General features: G+C 44.1%; 1 protein-coding gene and 1 long non-coding RNA gene across 2 annotated transcripts in view; one reads left to right on the top strand and one right to left on the bottom strand.

Moving 5' to 3' along the window:
• RAPGEF3 (Rap guanine nucleotide exchange factor 3) overlaps nt 1–14,522 on the top strand; it is an 870,850-nt gene that overhangs the window by 553,979 nt on the left and 302,349 nt on the right. The window contains exon 15 of the mRNA XM_085654789.1: nt 4,107–4,189. Coding sequence (XP_085510915.1) covers nt 4,107–4,189 — 83 coding nt within the window. The remainder of the gene's footprint in view (nt 1–4,106; nt 4,190–14,522) is intronic.
• The window catches only part of LOC146856579 (uncharacterized), a 221,423-nt gene that overhangs the window by 186,544 nt on the left and 20,357 nt on the right, over nt 1–14,522 (bottom strand). The window lies entirely within an intron of this gene.

Raw genomic sequence — 14,522 nt, 5'->3', positions numbered from 1 at the left:
GAATGTCTGTTGGAATCCAAATGTGGATTCTTGTTGAGTACCTGAAAGCAGAGGGGACAGAGTCTGGGTCACTTGAGAGTGACCAGGGGCTCGGTAGACAATGGCATCGGGTGCTTCAGGTTAGTTGACTGTGACCTTGATTCTGCAGCACAGGGACCAGGCAACATTGAGGAGTACAAGGAGCCAGATGTGAGCTGTCCCACAAAGGATGACGAGTGCTGAGGGGTCGGTGTCCGGCGGGAGCACCAATAAGCCTTGGCAACAGCAACCCACAAAGAAGGTCAAGGAAGTATACCGTTCGGACCAGCATGGTCCAGGAGACTCACCACAGCCAAGGTAGTTGGGGAAAGCCTTGAGCAACCAGGGGAGCCCAGGAAAAGCAAAGTTGACCTTAAATTGGACCCACAGGCCGGAGGCACTGGAGTCGCAAGAGGACCTCGAGCAGCTTCACAAAACAAAAGGCCACGGAGCACACGGTGTGAGGTGGTTGAAGATCTTTGTGGAAAAAGTTGCCAGAGGTTGGGGCTACTTGGAGCCCGATGCACTTGTTAAGGAACTGCCAACAAGCACACGCACTTGCAAAAGTATGCAGTGCACAGGGGTTCAGGTATTGCAGCCCCCACAAGGGATTCTGACCCCAAAGTCAGTGAGAGGGAAGCTCAGATCTCGAGGGACGTAGCAACCCACCTCCTGTGTTGCTGAGCCTTTCGGGGTCCACAAAAGGTCAGGATCAGCAGACCAGTCAGCAGTGTTGCGGTGCCTGCAAGTGCAGGGGAGTGACTCCTTCACTCCAAGGGAGATTATCTTCATGTGTCTTGGATGCCCCACTGGTCCCACACATGTCCTGTATGGTGCACAGGCACAGACGATGCAGCAGACTGAGAGGGAGAAGAAGTCAGGCCCAAATGAAGTCCAGCGAAGACCAGATTGCCCAGACGGTTGAAGTGCCGTGGTTTCAGTTTTGAATCTTGTCCACAATTAATCTAGGTTCCTACAGCCAGGTAAACCCTTAAGTACCCACGGGAGAGGGTTGGAAAGATTCAGGGGACCCTCCCAGGGGAGGTTCTGGACAGGGGGGAGGTTACTCCCATGTCCTTTGTCCAGTTGGAGAGGTAGAATAATTTCTCCCACACCGGTTACCGATGTGGGGGTATGATTCCAACATGTTTGACACCAAACATGATAGGGTGGAGTGTATCTAAGCACATAACATAATAGTTTAGGGAGAAAACAGATAGATTGAGTTCCTGATTAGCAGGATCCTAGACAGACTAGTCAAAAACAGTGTTACATCAAACAAAAAGTGTGGGTAACCATAATAAGCAGATCCTACTTTCCTACCGTAGTGTATTGCCTTGAATGCCTTTTTTTAATACTTGGCCTTCGTTATTTCTTTTTTCTGCAATTCTAATTTCCGGGCATTGTAAGAATATCGATGGGTATGGTGTTTTGTGTGCACCCTTTGAGCATGTTATGTGTGCCGGGTTAGACGGATCAGTGTCCCTAAACGTTTCTATTTAGATGTCTGTTTGTATTTATGTTACAAGCAGTCATATACAATTGATTGGGATTTATCCTACCTCAGATATGGATTGATTGAACATATTAAGGTATCCTGTGACTTTTGCTCAAAGGGATTAACTCATGACATGGTGCATACGGTTGCTTTTTTGTCGGAATTGAATCTTTTTACACAGTTAAGTTTGTGTTGTATACACTAGTGTTGGGATTGCTGCACTACACTTGGTGTTTCGAGAATCAATTTTTATTTCACTATTTTCACAGTGTTGGGCTCGTGACTTTGGTAATAAGTTCTCTGTTGTGTTTGGTTATGGGCAAGCGATGCATATTGTGGCGAAGTTCCTTGTAATTCGTCTTGATTTATTTCTTTTTTCCTTTTCCCTAATTTGTGCATGACAATAAGATTTAGATTGATTCTTCTGGATAGAAGTAACATATTAAGCACCCTCCTATCATTACAATGCACTGGGTCATAAAGATGGTCTAGGAAGGCTTCAGATTCCATGGGTGTTGCATGGGAACTCCCATAGCAACACCCATGGAACACAACACTGCGTGAAAGGGGCACATATTTACAAGACCATGATAAGCCATGCAAAGTGGCTTTGTGTGGCCTTGTATATATGCTGCGACTCATTGCGCTACTGCAGCTTTAAAACGGAGGCACTCCGGCAAAGCAAAAGTGTTGCTAGGGGCCTTGTAATGAGGCACTTAGTCTCCAAACTTATGTCTACAGGAACCCCATGCAGTTTCCTTCAGGAAACTAGACTGGGCTATTTCGTACTCTATCTCTATCACCTCAAACACTAGATAGGTCTTGTTTCTATCCATGAAGTGGTTCTGTATATTACTTGTCATCCCTATAGTGCTTGTAAAATGCTTTGAAAATGAGCCACCCGGCTGGCTTCATCAATATGTACAGCTGGTGAGGGATCCTCATCCTCTTTTTAAAATGGGGCGTTCACAACCTTCCAAAACCCTCTACTACCCTTCATCTCGGTTGCTCATCTCAGGTTTGCCCAAGCTATCTATCTTAAACCAGTTATCCTAATCCCTCTCGCATCCTCATATTTGGTATGCAGGCTCCGTATCAGAGAAGCGTGTCTGGGAGCCATGCCCAAAGCCTTGTGCAAATTTGATATAGTCTTAGTACAATTGGTGTGAAACCATTGTTCTGGAGGGCGCTTTGTGGGTGAGAATGTCCATGTCAGATGAGCCCTAATATCATCCAATACCTCCACAAATGCAGCGGTTACCTGTTCAGGAATAGCACTCTCATCTAAGCTGGTCATAATCTCAGCCTGCCTACATGTAAGCACCATTGGATGAAGATTTACTTTATTCCAGTTTATTATATAGCCATTATTTCTGGCTAAAACTGGCTTTGGGACTATCCCCGCATTTGTATTAGTATTTCCCTCCCAATTGAAATCGCAAGCAAGAAAAGGATGGTCACTAAACCCCAAAAAGCTTACCTGCATATTAGGTGGCCTATCATTAAAAGTTTTTGAAGATATTATATAATAAATTGCAGACTCTTTATCTACGCTCCCAAAAGTCCCAAGCATGGAACCTTTAAGAGGATTTATTCTAGTCATTATCTCCAGGTTCCATGTAATCAACAATTTATTGCATTCCTATGATCGCTATGGTCAAAATGGGTAATTGTGTCACCTTCACAATCCATTAAACCACAAACTATCTTTCCTACTTTTTGGCAGCATCTGGCATTAAAGTTTCCCACCTAGATGAAATTCAGGGGCTTTGGGTGATAAGTACTAATATTAATCACCTGCTCCAGTGTGCCCATCATCTGCAACAGTCCTCTACAATGTCCCAACAGTTTTAGTTCTTAATCGATTTTAGAATAGTAGTTCCTCATTAATTGTTTATTTCATATTTAGCATACATTTTTTCTGTATTTAGCATCTAGATGCATTTTTGTAATGCAGCACACAATGTAAATGAAAATGAAATGCAATTCAGTAGAGTATATGAGTACAGACAGTATGCCACAAATAGGCTTGTCTTTCTGTCAGACAATTGAGGACTTTACTCCTTGTTGGACCCCGGGGGAAGAATGGGTCTGCCCTCGACCAACCTCCACTCTTTCATTTCACCCTGCCCATTCCATAAAATCCATCATGGGAAGCTTTCCATACAGTAGTCAGAAAACAGGCAGGCCACATTCATGCTGGTAGCCTGCCCCCTCCATTAAGAAGGGATGAAATCAAGGCATTAAGTTGCATATATTGACTTATGATCATTCAGGAAGGCTCAATGTAGGCAAGTGAGAATTTTATAGCACCTCCTTTGCTCTGATGCAAAATAACCTCTGTTTGTGTTAATGGGCCAATAGTTCATCTAGTGCACCAGAGTGTGCTGATCCCTTTGCTTAGGCTTGATAACTGATAATGAATATCTTTTATCATATTATTTTATTCAGTACCTCCGTAATTGTGATTAAGGTTTGTCTCACCCTGCAAAAGTATTAATAATATGGTATATTTATATTGAAAGATTAGTAGAATCAATCTTGGTTATAAAAGAAAAATAAATCCACTATGTGCTGTTGATTCTTACAGAAACTTTCTGATTTTGTGAGTAAAGATCCTCGCTTGAGTAACATTCTGAAGGAACAGCTGCAAGAGAGGAGAAAGATCCGCACGTGAGTAAACATCTGCTATTAGAATAGCTAAATCTGCTTTATGGATACACTAAATAAGCCTGAATGTCCCACTGCTATTAAGATGCATGATTGCTACCCCAAAATAATTTACATTCTAACTGAGTTTACTAATTGGGGGGGTCAAAATTCTCCTTACTTACCTTTTTTCTACTATGCACTGACATAACTCTGAACGAAGTCTGACTTATGTAAGTAAATATAGTATGGAAATGACTTCCACACTATTAGTCTAGTCATCGATGAACCTAGAATATCAACAATAGACTAGTTACAGAGTGTAAATCTTCCCAAAATGTTAATGTGCAACAATTGGAACCAGAAAATAATCTGGAAAAAATAACCTATAAAATATTGTATGTCAATTAAAAGTCAAAAACAATTTTTGCAGTGTATTTAGTTTAGGGATTTTGAAATTTCAACTTTTGTCATTGAGTGGGACTGCTAAACACAAGTTCTGGATCCAACCGCTGCCACCAATGAAAGAAATGTAATGATTAATTTTGGTGGATGTTACTTCAGTACAAGTAAAGTCTCTAACCTGTTAAGTCCAGGCAAAGATTTCAATAATTTAAACCTGAACTAAAGCCCTGGTAATATTGCAGGGAGAAGACAGGCTTAAGTTAGTGAACATATGTAAATCGTTTAGAAGTGCCATTACAGTTAAAAAGTTTTAAAAAGTCAATACTATAAACATCCCACTCCGATTTATAAAAGTAGAGGAACATTTAATAAACAACAACAAAAATCCAATAAAGGGAATAAGAGATATGAGTTTTAAACGATTTACTAGAAAAAATTGAAAAAAGCTAAGCAACAATTGTAGGAATTTGTTAGCATGTGATCAGCACCGAGACATGATTTCAGACCAACCATGATGGAGCCCTGGTTGGATTCATCAAGTGGTTCATCTGGGGCAAAGATTCGACATTCTGGTCGAAGACCAAAGATACGCTGAAATTGAAGTGAAACCCTTCTACGAGGCAAGGTTTTAGATTGTATCTGACGAAGTCCACTTCAAAGCTAGATTTCATTGCACGAGGTCCTGCTGAAGCCATTGGTTTTGGTGGGAAAAGCTCTGAGTGGCAAAAGTTTGAATTTCACTCCCAGAGAGATACTTGCTTGTGTGCTGGATACTTTGTGTGCCTTCACCTGGTCAAGACTTCTTCATTGGGATTTAGTCTGTTTTTGGAGCTCAGGGTCCTCCAGTGGGACAAGGCTGTAGACTGTATCCAGGAAGGTTGCACCGAAGCAAATAGGCCTGCTGAAAGGTTCCACTGAATTGCATATTCAGGCAGCAAAAAACTGAAGATTGGAATCCATTTGATTTTCTTTTCCAGCAAGGTTTTTCCTTTAGTGAATTGATGTGGATGGTTGGTCCTTCTCCTCCAGAGGTTTGGAAGTCTCAGCTTTTCAGAGATTGTCGAGGAACTCCATCTGGACACAGGGACAGCAATGAGGGGCTCAAACTCACTTCAGCAGAGGCCGCAGGGTCCAGTCCGGTGCTTAATTTGTAAAATAGTAAGTACCAGGGCCCATCTCAGGAGGCCACTGCAGCCTGCACCACTTAGTGCCACTTATTGCCAGTGACAGAGCAAACACAAGTACTAACTAATGCACTGCTACAAGTGTAACCATTCAAACTATCCCATCCCACCCAAAGCTATAATAATTGTGTGTGCAACAGATGTTATTCATTTTTAATGTATATTGATGTATTAAACACAGTTGTGCTTAAAATTTCGCAGACAGCGCCACCATGTGGTGGACTGATGATAAGTGCTGACAATTAAATGCCCATGACAGGCACCAGAAATCACAGGCTTAAATTAAGCAGTGGTCCAGTCCATGCTCAGTTGCAGCTGGTCAGGTGGGCAGGTCAGCAAAAAGGCCTCTTGCAGCTTGTTGTGTCAATGTTTCCACATAGGAGGTTAGCCAAGTGGCTATTGGTTCCACTTCTTTGTCCTGGGTATATATGGGAGAAGGTCTAACCCTTCTGGTCTCCTTACAGATCTCAAATAGCAGGTCCAGATGGTGTTCTGAGGAGCTGGTGGTAAGGTCCATTTTGTGCAGTTCAGTAGACAGTGGTTACGGGTGACACCTGGACATTCCTTAACCAATGGGGAAAAGGTTCCTGGGGCAAACCTACCCACTTATATAGCAAATCCTGTTTTTCTTACTGCATACTATCCCGGAGTGCACTATTTTAAGCCCATCTGCCATTGGAGTAAGCGTGTGTGTCAGTCAGATGTGTGCTCTGGGAAATGAGCAGTTCTCCCCTCTTAAGCTGCACCAAATGTGTTCTGGAACTGTCTCCCCCTCCCACTGGACTGGCACCTGACTGGCTACCCTGGTCCTAAAGTACAAATACTTCACCCTCTTCAGGTCTTCACTTACACTAAACTGTGAATGGCCAGGCTTCACCTCTATCCCTTTCAGGGTAATGAATCTGGAGCCTCCCCAGCTGCCCTACCTGAATTGATATGTATCACACTCTCTGCACCCAGCCCAACCTGTAACCAGATCTAAGCCCTTACCTCTAGCTATGGGACAGTTTTCACACCTCATTAAGGTAAACCATTGGCAGAGCAGCTGCTGTCAGGCTAATTCATATTAGCCTTTAGGATACTCCAGCAGTGAAAAGGTAACTTTCTAAAAGTTACTTTTCCTAAATAGGTTTTTAAATCTAACTTTACCACTATATTGGTATTTTATTCAATATTAAAAACAGTTGCTGAATCATTTTTCTAGGTTATCCCAAATCAAGAAAGCAGAATTAATATTTCAGTCTGCACTCTAGTTTCCCTCAAAGGATAGCCAGAGCTTATGACAGTGAAAATAGCTTTTTTTTTATGGGGGGGGGGGGGTGTCACTGTGGGAACATGGCACCATTACATTTCTACATATCTAATTTTTAATTACCATGCACCCTACTTTGTGGGCTACAAACCCTACTTTAGAATGACTTGTTAGCATTTAAAAGGAACCATTTTTCTCCTGTTAAAATTGTTATTTTGACAGGCCAGGCTGCAGGTTTAAAATGCTGCAGAAGTCTAGATTCAAAGTTAGGCCTGAAGCCATGTGTCCCCTTGTCAATCTAGTTCATGGCACAATAGTAGTCCACTTGTGAAATGTAACTTCCCATCCACAGGTATATTTCTGCACCTTATACTATGGCCTTATTGGAAAGTTGTATATTCAAGTTCAGATGTAGCAATTTTTATCCGATTTTAGGGGTCAGAGTACATGCACAGGGTCCAAATGGCAGTTACCCAGTGCACAGAGCTGAAAAGCCAACAGCATTAGTCCAAACACATTCAGGTGAGCATACCAAAAAGCACTCTTTCACTCATTAATCTGCATCGAGAGACCTGGATATGGACTCTCTGCTGGCTTGAAACACTATTCTTCAAATAGGCTGCTTCACCCTTTAGTGACCTAAACAGAGACACTACCATTTATCTTTCAGCAATATAAATGTTTTTGCCAATTACAATTCTAGAAATTGTGTTTCTCTTAGATTTTTATGTGCAAGACCAGTTGTTTACAGTTAAATAAGGAGAAGGGAGAATTAATAGCAAGTAATACAGCATTTACATTTTGAGCAGCCAGGAGTGATTTATATTTTTATTTCAGTAAGTACATGCCATAACCACTTAAATGTAATTTAATTACTTTATTTCTAGTTAAACAGGATTCAATATTAGTACATAACTTGGCTTCCACTGTCTTTCAAGGCTAACAACGATTTACATTTTAAAATTAATTTTGATTATTATTGTTATTATTATTTCGAATTTTCTGAATTGCTTCCAAGCACCATCTGGTGACTCAGTCCACTGTTGTGTTTGGATATATAAAGGGAATTTTGAGTTGCAGTGCAAGACATTTGCAAGAGCCTCCTAGTGGAGAACTAGTAGATCATTCAGCAAGGATGGTGAGTTCCAGTATATATCCTCCATTCAACAGGTCCCCAAATCAGCATAAAGCCTTGAAAGAATCTTGAATGATGAATGGAGAACCCAAGAACAGTCTTAGGCTTTTGATCAATCAGGACTTCTAGTCACCACTAAAGAGGACGGGTGTCAAGATGATTGGATTAACTATATCCGGGGACATTAATGGGCCTTTAAAAATCTTCTCAAATTCAAGTTGTAAATTTATATTCTCACTTGTAGAAGTTAGAAATTCAACTGTTTTGTGGAAAAATTTTGAGAAGAACCATGAAGAGTTGTGTGCAAAAGGCTGCTAACTATGCTTCTCCTCTTTTGATTAAGGGATAACCGTAGTCCCAGTTTAATGCATTTCTTTATTTTCCCATCAAAACAATGACAGCTGTACAATAGCAAGGCTTTAGTTTGAATTTCCATTTAGTGTTATATTGTTTCAAGATAGTGATGTTCTCCTTTGCATCATTGGCTCAGTGGTCTAAGCTCCTTCGTTAATATTTTTTTAACTACACTTTTATTGAAGGTTTTTTCATTTCAATACAATGTTTAAGCTCAGTATACCATGTTAAGAACCAACAAATGCAATTGGAATTAACTAATAAAGAAGGCGGTAAAGGAAACTAAAACCAAATGTGCAGGTAGGGCAGGTCTGGCTTTTTTTCAAAACCATTGGGGATTGGAGGATTTGTGTCTTAAATACCAAATGGTGTTCATGAGGGCATAGGAGGAGATATATCTATACATCTGTGCCCTTTTCAAATAATAACAATAGCATGCTACTTTCTCATCAATTACACCATTAGTCCGGTCATAGTCGTGATGACTTGTTAATGGTCTCAGGTTGGGAGTGGGGAGGGGCTGGCTAGGACAGGCATCCTTCAGAGTCCTCTCACCAAGAAGACCGAAATCCTGTGCAGTCTACATTTTCCTATTAGGTTAAACACACGTGAGTCCTCTTCCTCCCACTAACCTAAGTTTTAAATGGTTTACATATTTTTTTAAATATTCAAAATGGCCGATAACATTTCATAATGTATATGTGCCATATTTCTGACTGCCTTAACCCCAGGGGCGTATCAGTCTCTGCGCTGTAAGACGTGGGAGTGTGTAATGGGTATACCTTCTCCTCCAAGGTGTGGCCTAATAGAATAACTGTTATGTCCAGCAGCAGGGCTACCTCTGTCATTTCCTCTATCAAAGTTAGCAGATTGGGCTTTACTTGTGAGCATGCACACCAGACATGAAATAATGTGCCCCTCATCTGTTATCCCCTCCAGCACAAGTCCAAACTCCCAAACATTGCTTTTAACTTACCTGGAGAAAGATACCAGCGAGTTAGGAGTATATGCATTTTCTTTGTATTGAGCGCAGATTGAGATTTTCCCAACCCTCTGCCAGATGATCTCCTGCTCTTCTTCTGCAAAGGTGTGTTCTAGCTTCCTCCCACCTCTGCATGAAATTGGGGCAGATTAGTGTGAGGCCCATAACTAGTGTTGTGTACATAGTGGTGATATTCCCCTTTGTGCGGAGACCAGTGAGATAATGATTTCCTAGTGAGTTAGCTCTCCCGGCTTTCCCAGAGTCAAGTGCTCACCCAGTATAGTGCCGGGTACATCTGGGTTGAGCTTGGTAGAGTTCCTCGTACCCAATTCTAGGTTTTAGTAATGTTCCATTGAAAATATCCCCCAACCTATGAGGACCAAGACCAGTTCAGTTAAAATATGAATGCTCTTTCAATCCTGTTGGGAAGTCTGTGTTACGGGTAAGGGAGACAAGGGGAGTGGAAACGTGGCTGCTTCTGTCCACCTATCCAGTTTTTTCAAATAAGTAAGGAGAGTGTCTACAACGTCTGCAAATTTGTGGGACTTAGGCCTATGGTGTGAAGGCTGCCACAAAAAAAGTTGAAGAAGAATGAGAGAGACAGACAGCTAGCCATGGTTTTCTTCCAATGGACCCGACTCACTCAAGTGGCAGATGGAGTTGTGCCACTTAATTCTATTGTGTTATGGTGTTATGTGAATGTATCTTATAGAGCGCACATCCACCAAATGGCCTCTTAGCACTAGGTAACTGTCTCAGCACGACTCAGCATATTTATAATAGGCTTGCTTCAAAAGCCAAGTCTTCAAAACATTTGTCTGAACTTTCCATAGTTTGAGGTGGTCCTAAGTTCCAGAGGCAGGGAGTTCGAGACACAGAGAGCAGTGACTGAGAACCTGACTCCACCAGTCTTATTCCTCTTAAATTGGGGAATCACCAAATAGAGTAGATGAGTGGATCTAAGATCCCTTCTGGGGGAATACTTATGGATCAGAGATTTGATAAAAGCTGGATTATTCTTGTGCAAAACCTTAAAGATAGTGCAATATACTTTGAACATGGAACTCTGTGCAACAGGGAGTCAATGAAGATCTCTTGTCACTTGAGAAATGCGGGAGTGTTTGGGACATTGATAGATCAGCTGAGCAGCCTGGTTTTGAACCAACTTGAACCTGCATGTAAGATATTTAGGAATACTCAGGTAGAGGGAACTGGCTTAGTTTAAGAGGAATTATGCATATAATTGGTAGGTCTATACAAGAGGACGCGCGTCAAGGGCCAAGTGGAAGATTCAAGTTTAATTACCACATTTTCCACTGATGGAAGGGTTAGTAACATCAGCTAGGTAAATTCAACATTTTTCTTGATTATTGCTTCAACGCCAACACCCAGCTTCCCTGGTACTGTATTGGTTTGTAAAATGTAATAATCATCCGGGGAGCTGATAGAATATCTGGGGATGATTATTCTGTGAGCCAAGTCTCAGTAAATAATAGCAAATGTGGATCCTCTGTATCTAAAAATTAGAACATTTCAGACTGGTGTTAAACCACGTAACATGTATTAAGATGAGTCACCAAAAGTTTGGTAGAATTTTGCTTGTGTATTGTGGTAATGGTACTATTAAGACTGAGAGGTAGCAGAGGTTTAGGGTAATTGCATGTGGTGTGGATAGTATCATGGATGTTAAATAAGCCTATCTTACTAAATTGCATATTAAGTGAAGGGGATATATTTTGACCTACTGGATTAAGGTCCCATATCTCTTCCAAAGAATAAGTAATGATTTGGGCATGGTGGCTGGCCCCTGGCCCCGGCCGGATGCGGACGGGCTCGGACTGCCAGCTGCTCATTAAATGTATGTGGTGCCAACCACCTTCGAATGCCTGTCTCCCAACAAGGCCTCTGATTGTTTTCCCCTTTAGCCAATCAGATTGTAGCCATGCCCCTAACAGCGCAATGCATTTAACAAACAACGCAATTCGGAATTTCAGCAATTACAAGTTGAAAAAGCAATTTTCAATTCTAAAAAGTGCAGATTTTAAATCCAAAGTGTAAGTGCTATTTATTTTAAAAGCAAGGCCACTACTCAGAGGTACTGGTGCGCCCGCTTCTCAATAAATGGACATGGTGCCTAGCACCTTCACATGCCTGTGGCCCAACAAGGCCCCTGATTGGTTCCCCCCCCTAGGCAATTAGGTTGTAGCTATGCCCCTAATAGCACAATGCAGTTAACGAACAGTGCAATATGGAATTTCAGCAAGTTTAAAAAGAAGTTTTCAGTTCTAATAAGTGCAGATTTTAAATCAAAAGTGAAAGTGCAGTATATTTTAAAAGCAAATCCGCAAAGCAGACTGACCCCAATGTGTTACGTCTGTGAATCCGATGTCACCCTCTGATGGTTTATTGAAGATGGCTAATCTTGCCTTCCTGGGTGATGTGTTTCCCCATGCAAACTGCAGTAGACGGGATTGAATGTTTTAGGTATTTTTAGGGAAATCTTAGTGGAAAGGTTTGGACCATGAATAGCAGGCATGGTAGAAAATTCATTATAACAGTGTTTTTTTTTTTTTTTGAAACCGTTTATTACAAGACTCAAAAAATTATACAAATATGGGCCTACAACCTTCCGGCCGGCCGCTAGCAATAAAAGGAGCATACGATATACATTTATAAAACACATGGTGCTGCGGCCGAGCATGTACAGGAGGTAACATCGTTGCGCGCCACACTATCCAGACCCCATTATACGGTTCCATTTTAAACTTAAAGAACAACAAATACAAACAAACCCACAAGGCAATCCTCAATCGGAATAGCAATACGTGCTCCCCTAGAGGGGGATCCTAGCCATCCATAGGAATCTCAAGAGGGGGGGAGAGATCAGAACTAGGGCTGGGGACACCTAATGCCCAGGTACCGGGGGGATGAGTTGGCTAAGGGGACGGGGCCGGCGACGGATCGGGCAATAACGGTGGAGCACAGATTCCCCCGCGGTAGGCGTTCCAGGGGCCCCACACTTTCACCCATGTCGCAGGCTTACCTCTCGCCACATACACCACCTTTTCCCGAAACATGCACCAATCCATATGTTCCTTCCAGGCCGAGACAGTCGGGGGCCTCTGGGATCCCCACAGCTGGGCAATATCACGCTTGGCAACCATATACCCCAGAGTCACCCACCACGTCTGCGGCACCGAGTAATCGGTAGGCTCCCACACATTCAACAGGCATCTCCTCGCTTCGGGCAACAGCGCCACATGCGTGACCACTCGCAGCACCTCATGCACACCTCGCCAGAACCCCTCCACTTCCGGGCACTCCCACAAGATATGCAGAAAAGTCCCCAGCGCACCACACCCACGCTTACACAAACCGTCCTCAGCATAGCCCATACGCAGGAGCTTTGGCCCCGTCATGTAGACCCTGTGGAGTATCTTGAGCTGGACGAAACGAAGGCGAGCCGGTATGGCCACCTCTTTCGGGGAGGCCACCGCGGAGATCCAGTCCTCGTCGTCCAGCTCCAGCCCATCGGCTACCCAAGCCTCACGAAGGGCAGTCAGCAAGTCTGAGCGGTCGTTGATCAGTTTTTTGTAGATCAGTGAGATCGTGCTGTCAGGGACGTGTCCATCCAGCACTCTATCCTCCAGGGGGGAACACTCCGGGATGGAGGCAACGTCCGGAAAGACGGAGCCCAGCGCATGCCGGACCTGCAAGTACCGAAAGTACTCGCTGCCCTGCAACTGAAATTCCGTCTGCAGCATCTCGAACGTTTTAAATCCTCCCCTCGTCCAGAGATCCCCCACTTTGCTGATGCCTATTAAATCCCACTTCTCAAAGCCCTTCGAGGACCACAAGGAGCCCAACCGCTCAGATGCGTATAGTGGTGACGCCCGGGTCAAACGGTCCTTCCACCCCATTGCAGCATTGGCCGCGTGCCACACTCGCACCATGACACGCGTGGGGCCCGTTAGGCGAGCGTCGGGCGCGCTAGAGTAGAGCGCTCGATTATGGTCACCACCTGGAAGTAGCATCCTATCCATTGCAAACGCCGGGTTCAAGGCTGGCCCATATAGGCCCTGATTAATTGCAGCTAGCTGGGAGGCCCAATAATACCGTTTAATATCCGGGAGGGCAATCCCCCCATCATACCAGGGGAGCGTCAGCTTAGCCAGGGCAATACGTGGCCTCCCGTCCCAGAACAGGAGGCGCTGCAAACTCTCCACTTCGCGGAAGTAGCGCGCTGGGACGAGGTCCATAGTGTTCTGCAACGCGTATAGGAAACGCGGCAACGACATCATTTTAAACAATGCCGCCCGGCCGAGCGGCGAAAGCGGCAAACGCCGCCAGCGCGCGACATCCTCTTTCAGACGCTGGAGGGGGGGGAAGCAAGTTCCGATCATACCGAGCCTCCGGGTCCAGAGTGATGAAGACACCCAGGTACCTAAATCCCTGCGGGGCGACCTGGATCGGACAGCCCCGCGGGAGGATAGGAGCCTCCCCAGAGAGAACATACACACACGATTTAGCCCAGTTGATGACCAGACCGGAGTTACGACCGAATGAATGCAGAACATCAACCAGTACTATGAGTGATTTACGTGGGGAAGCTAGGTACAAGAGGATGTCATCAGCGTATAGGGATACGTGGTCCTCATACTCGGGGGTCCAGCGGAGACCACGGATGGAAGGCTCCCACCGCAGCCACTCCGCCAGAGGCTCCAAGGCAAGTGCAAAGAGGAGCGGCGATAAGGGGCAGCCCTGTCGTGTGCCCCGGCCCAGCTCGAACGGAGCCGATACTCTTCCGTTCACCACCACCTGCGCCAATGGGCCCGAATACAGCAATTTGACCCAGCTGATGAACCCTGGGCCAAATCCAAACTTCGCAAGCATCGCCCAGATGTATGGCCATTCAAGCGTGTCAAACGCCATGGTGGCGTCTAAGGACGCCAAAATGGCCGGCTCCCGTATGAACGGGGCACGTGCGAGCACACCGTGCAAACGCCGCAGATTAAGGGCTGTGTTGCGATGGGGAATAAAGCCAG

Source organism: Triturus cristatus, chromosome 4_1 (genome assembly GCF_964204655.1).
Source record: "Triturus cristatus chromosome 4_1, aTriCri1.1, whole genome shotgun sequence".
In the NCBI taxonomy this organism is placed as follows: Eukaryota; Metazoa; Chordata; class Amphibia; order Caudata; family Salamandridae; genus Triturus; species Triturus cristatus.
This window is presented reverse-complemented; position numbering and strand designations above follow the sequence as displayed.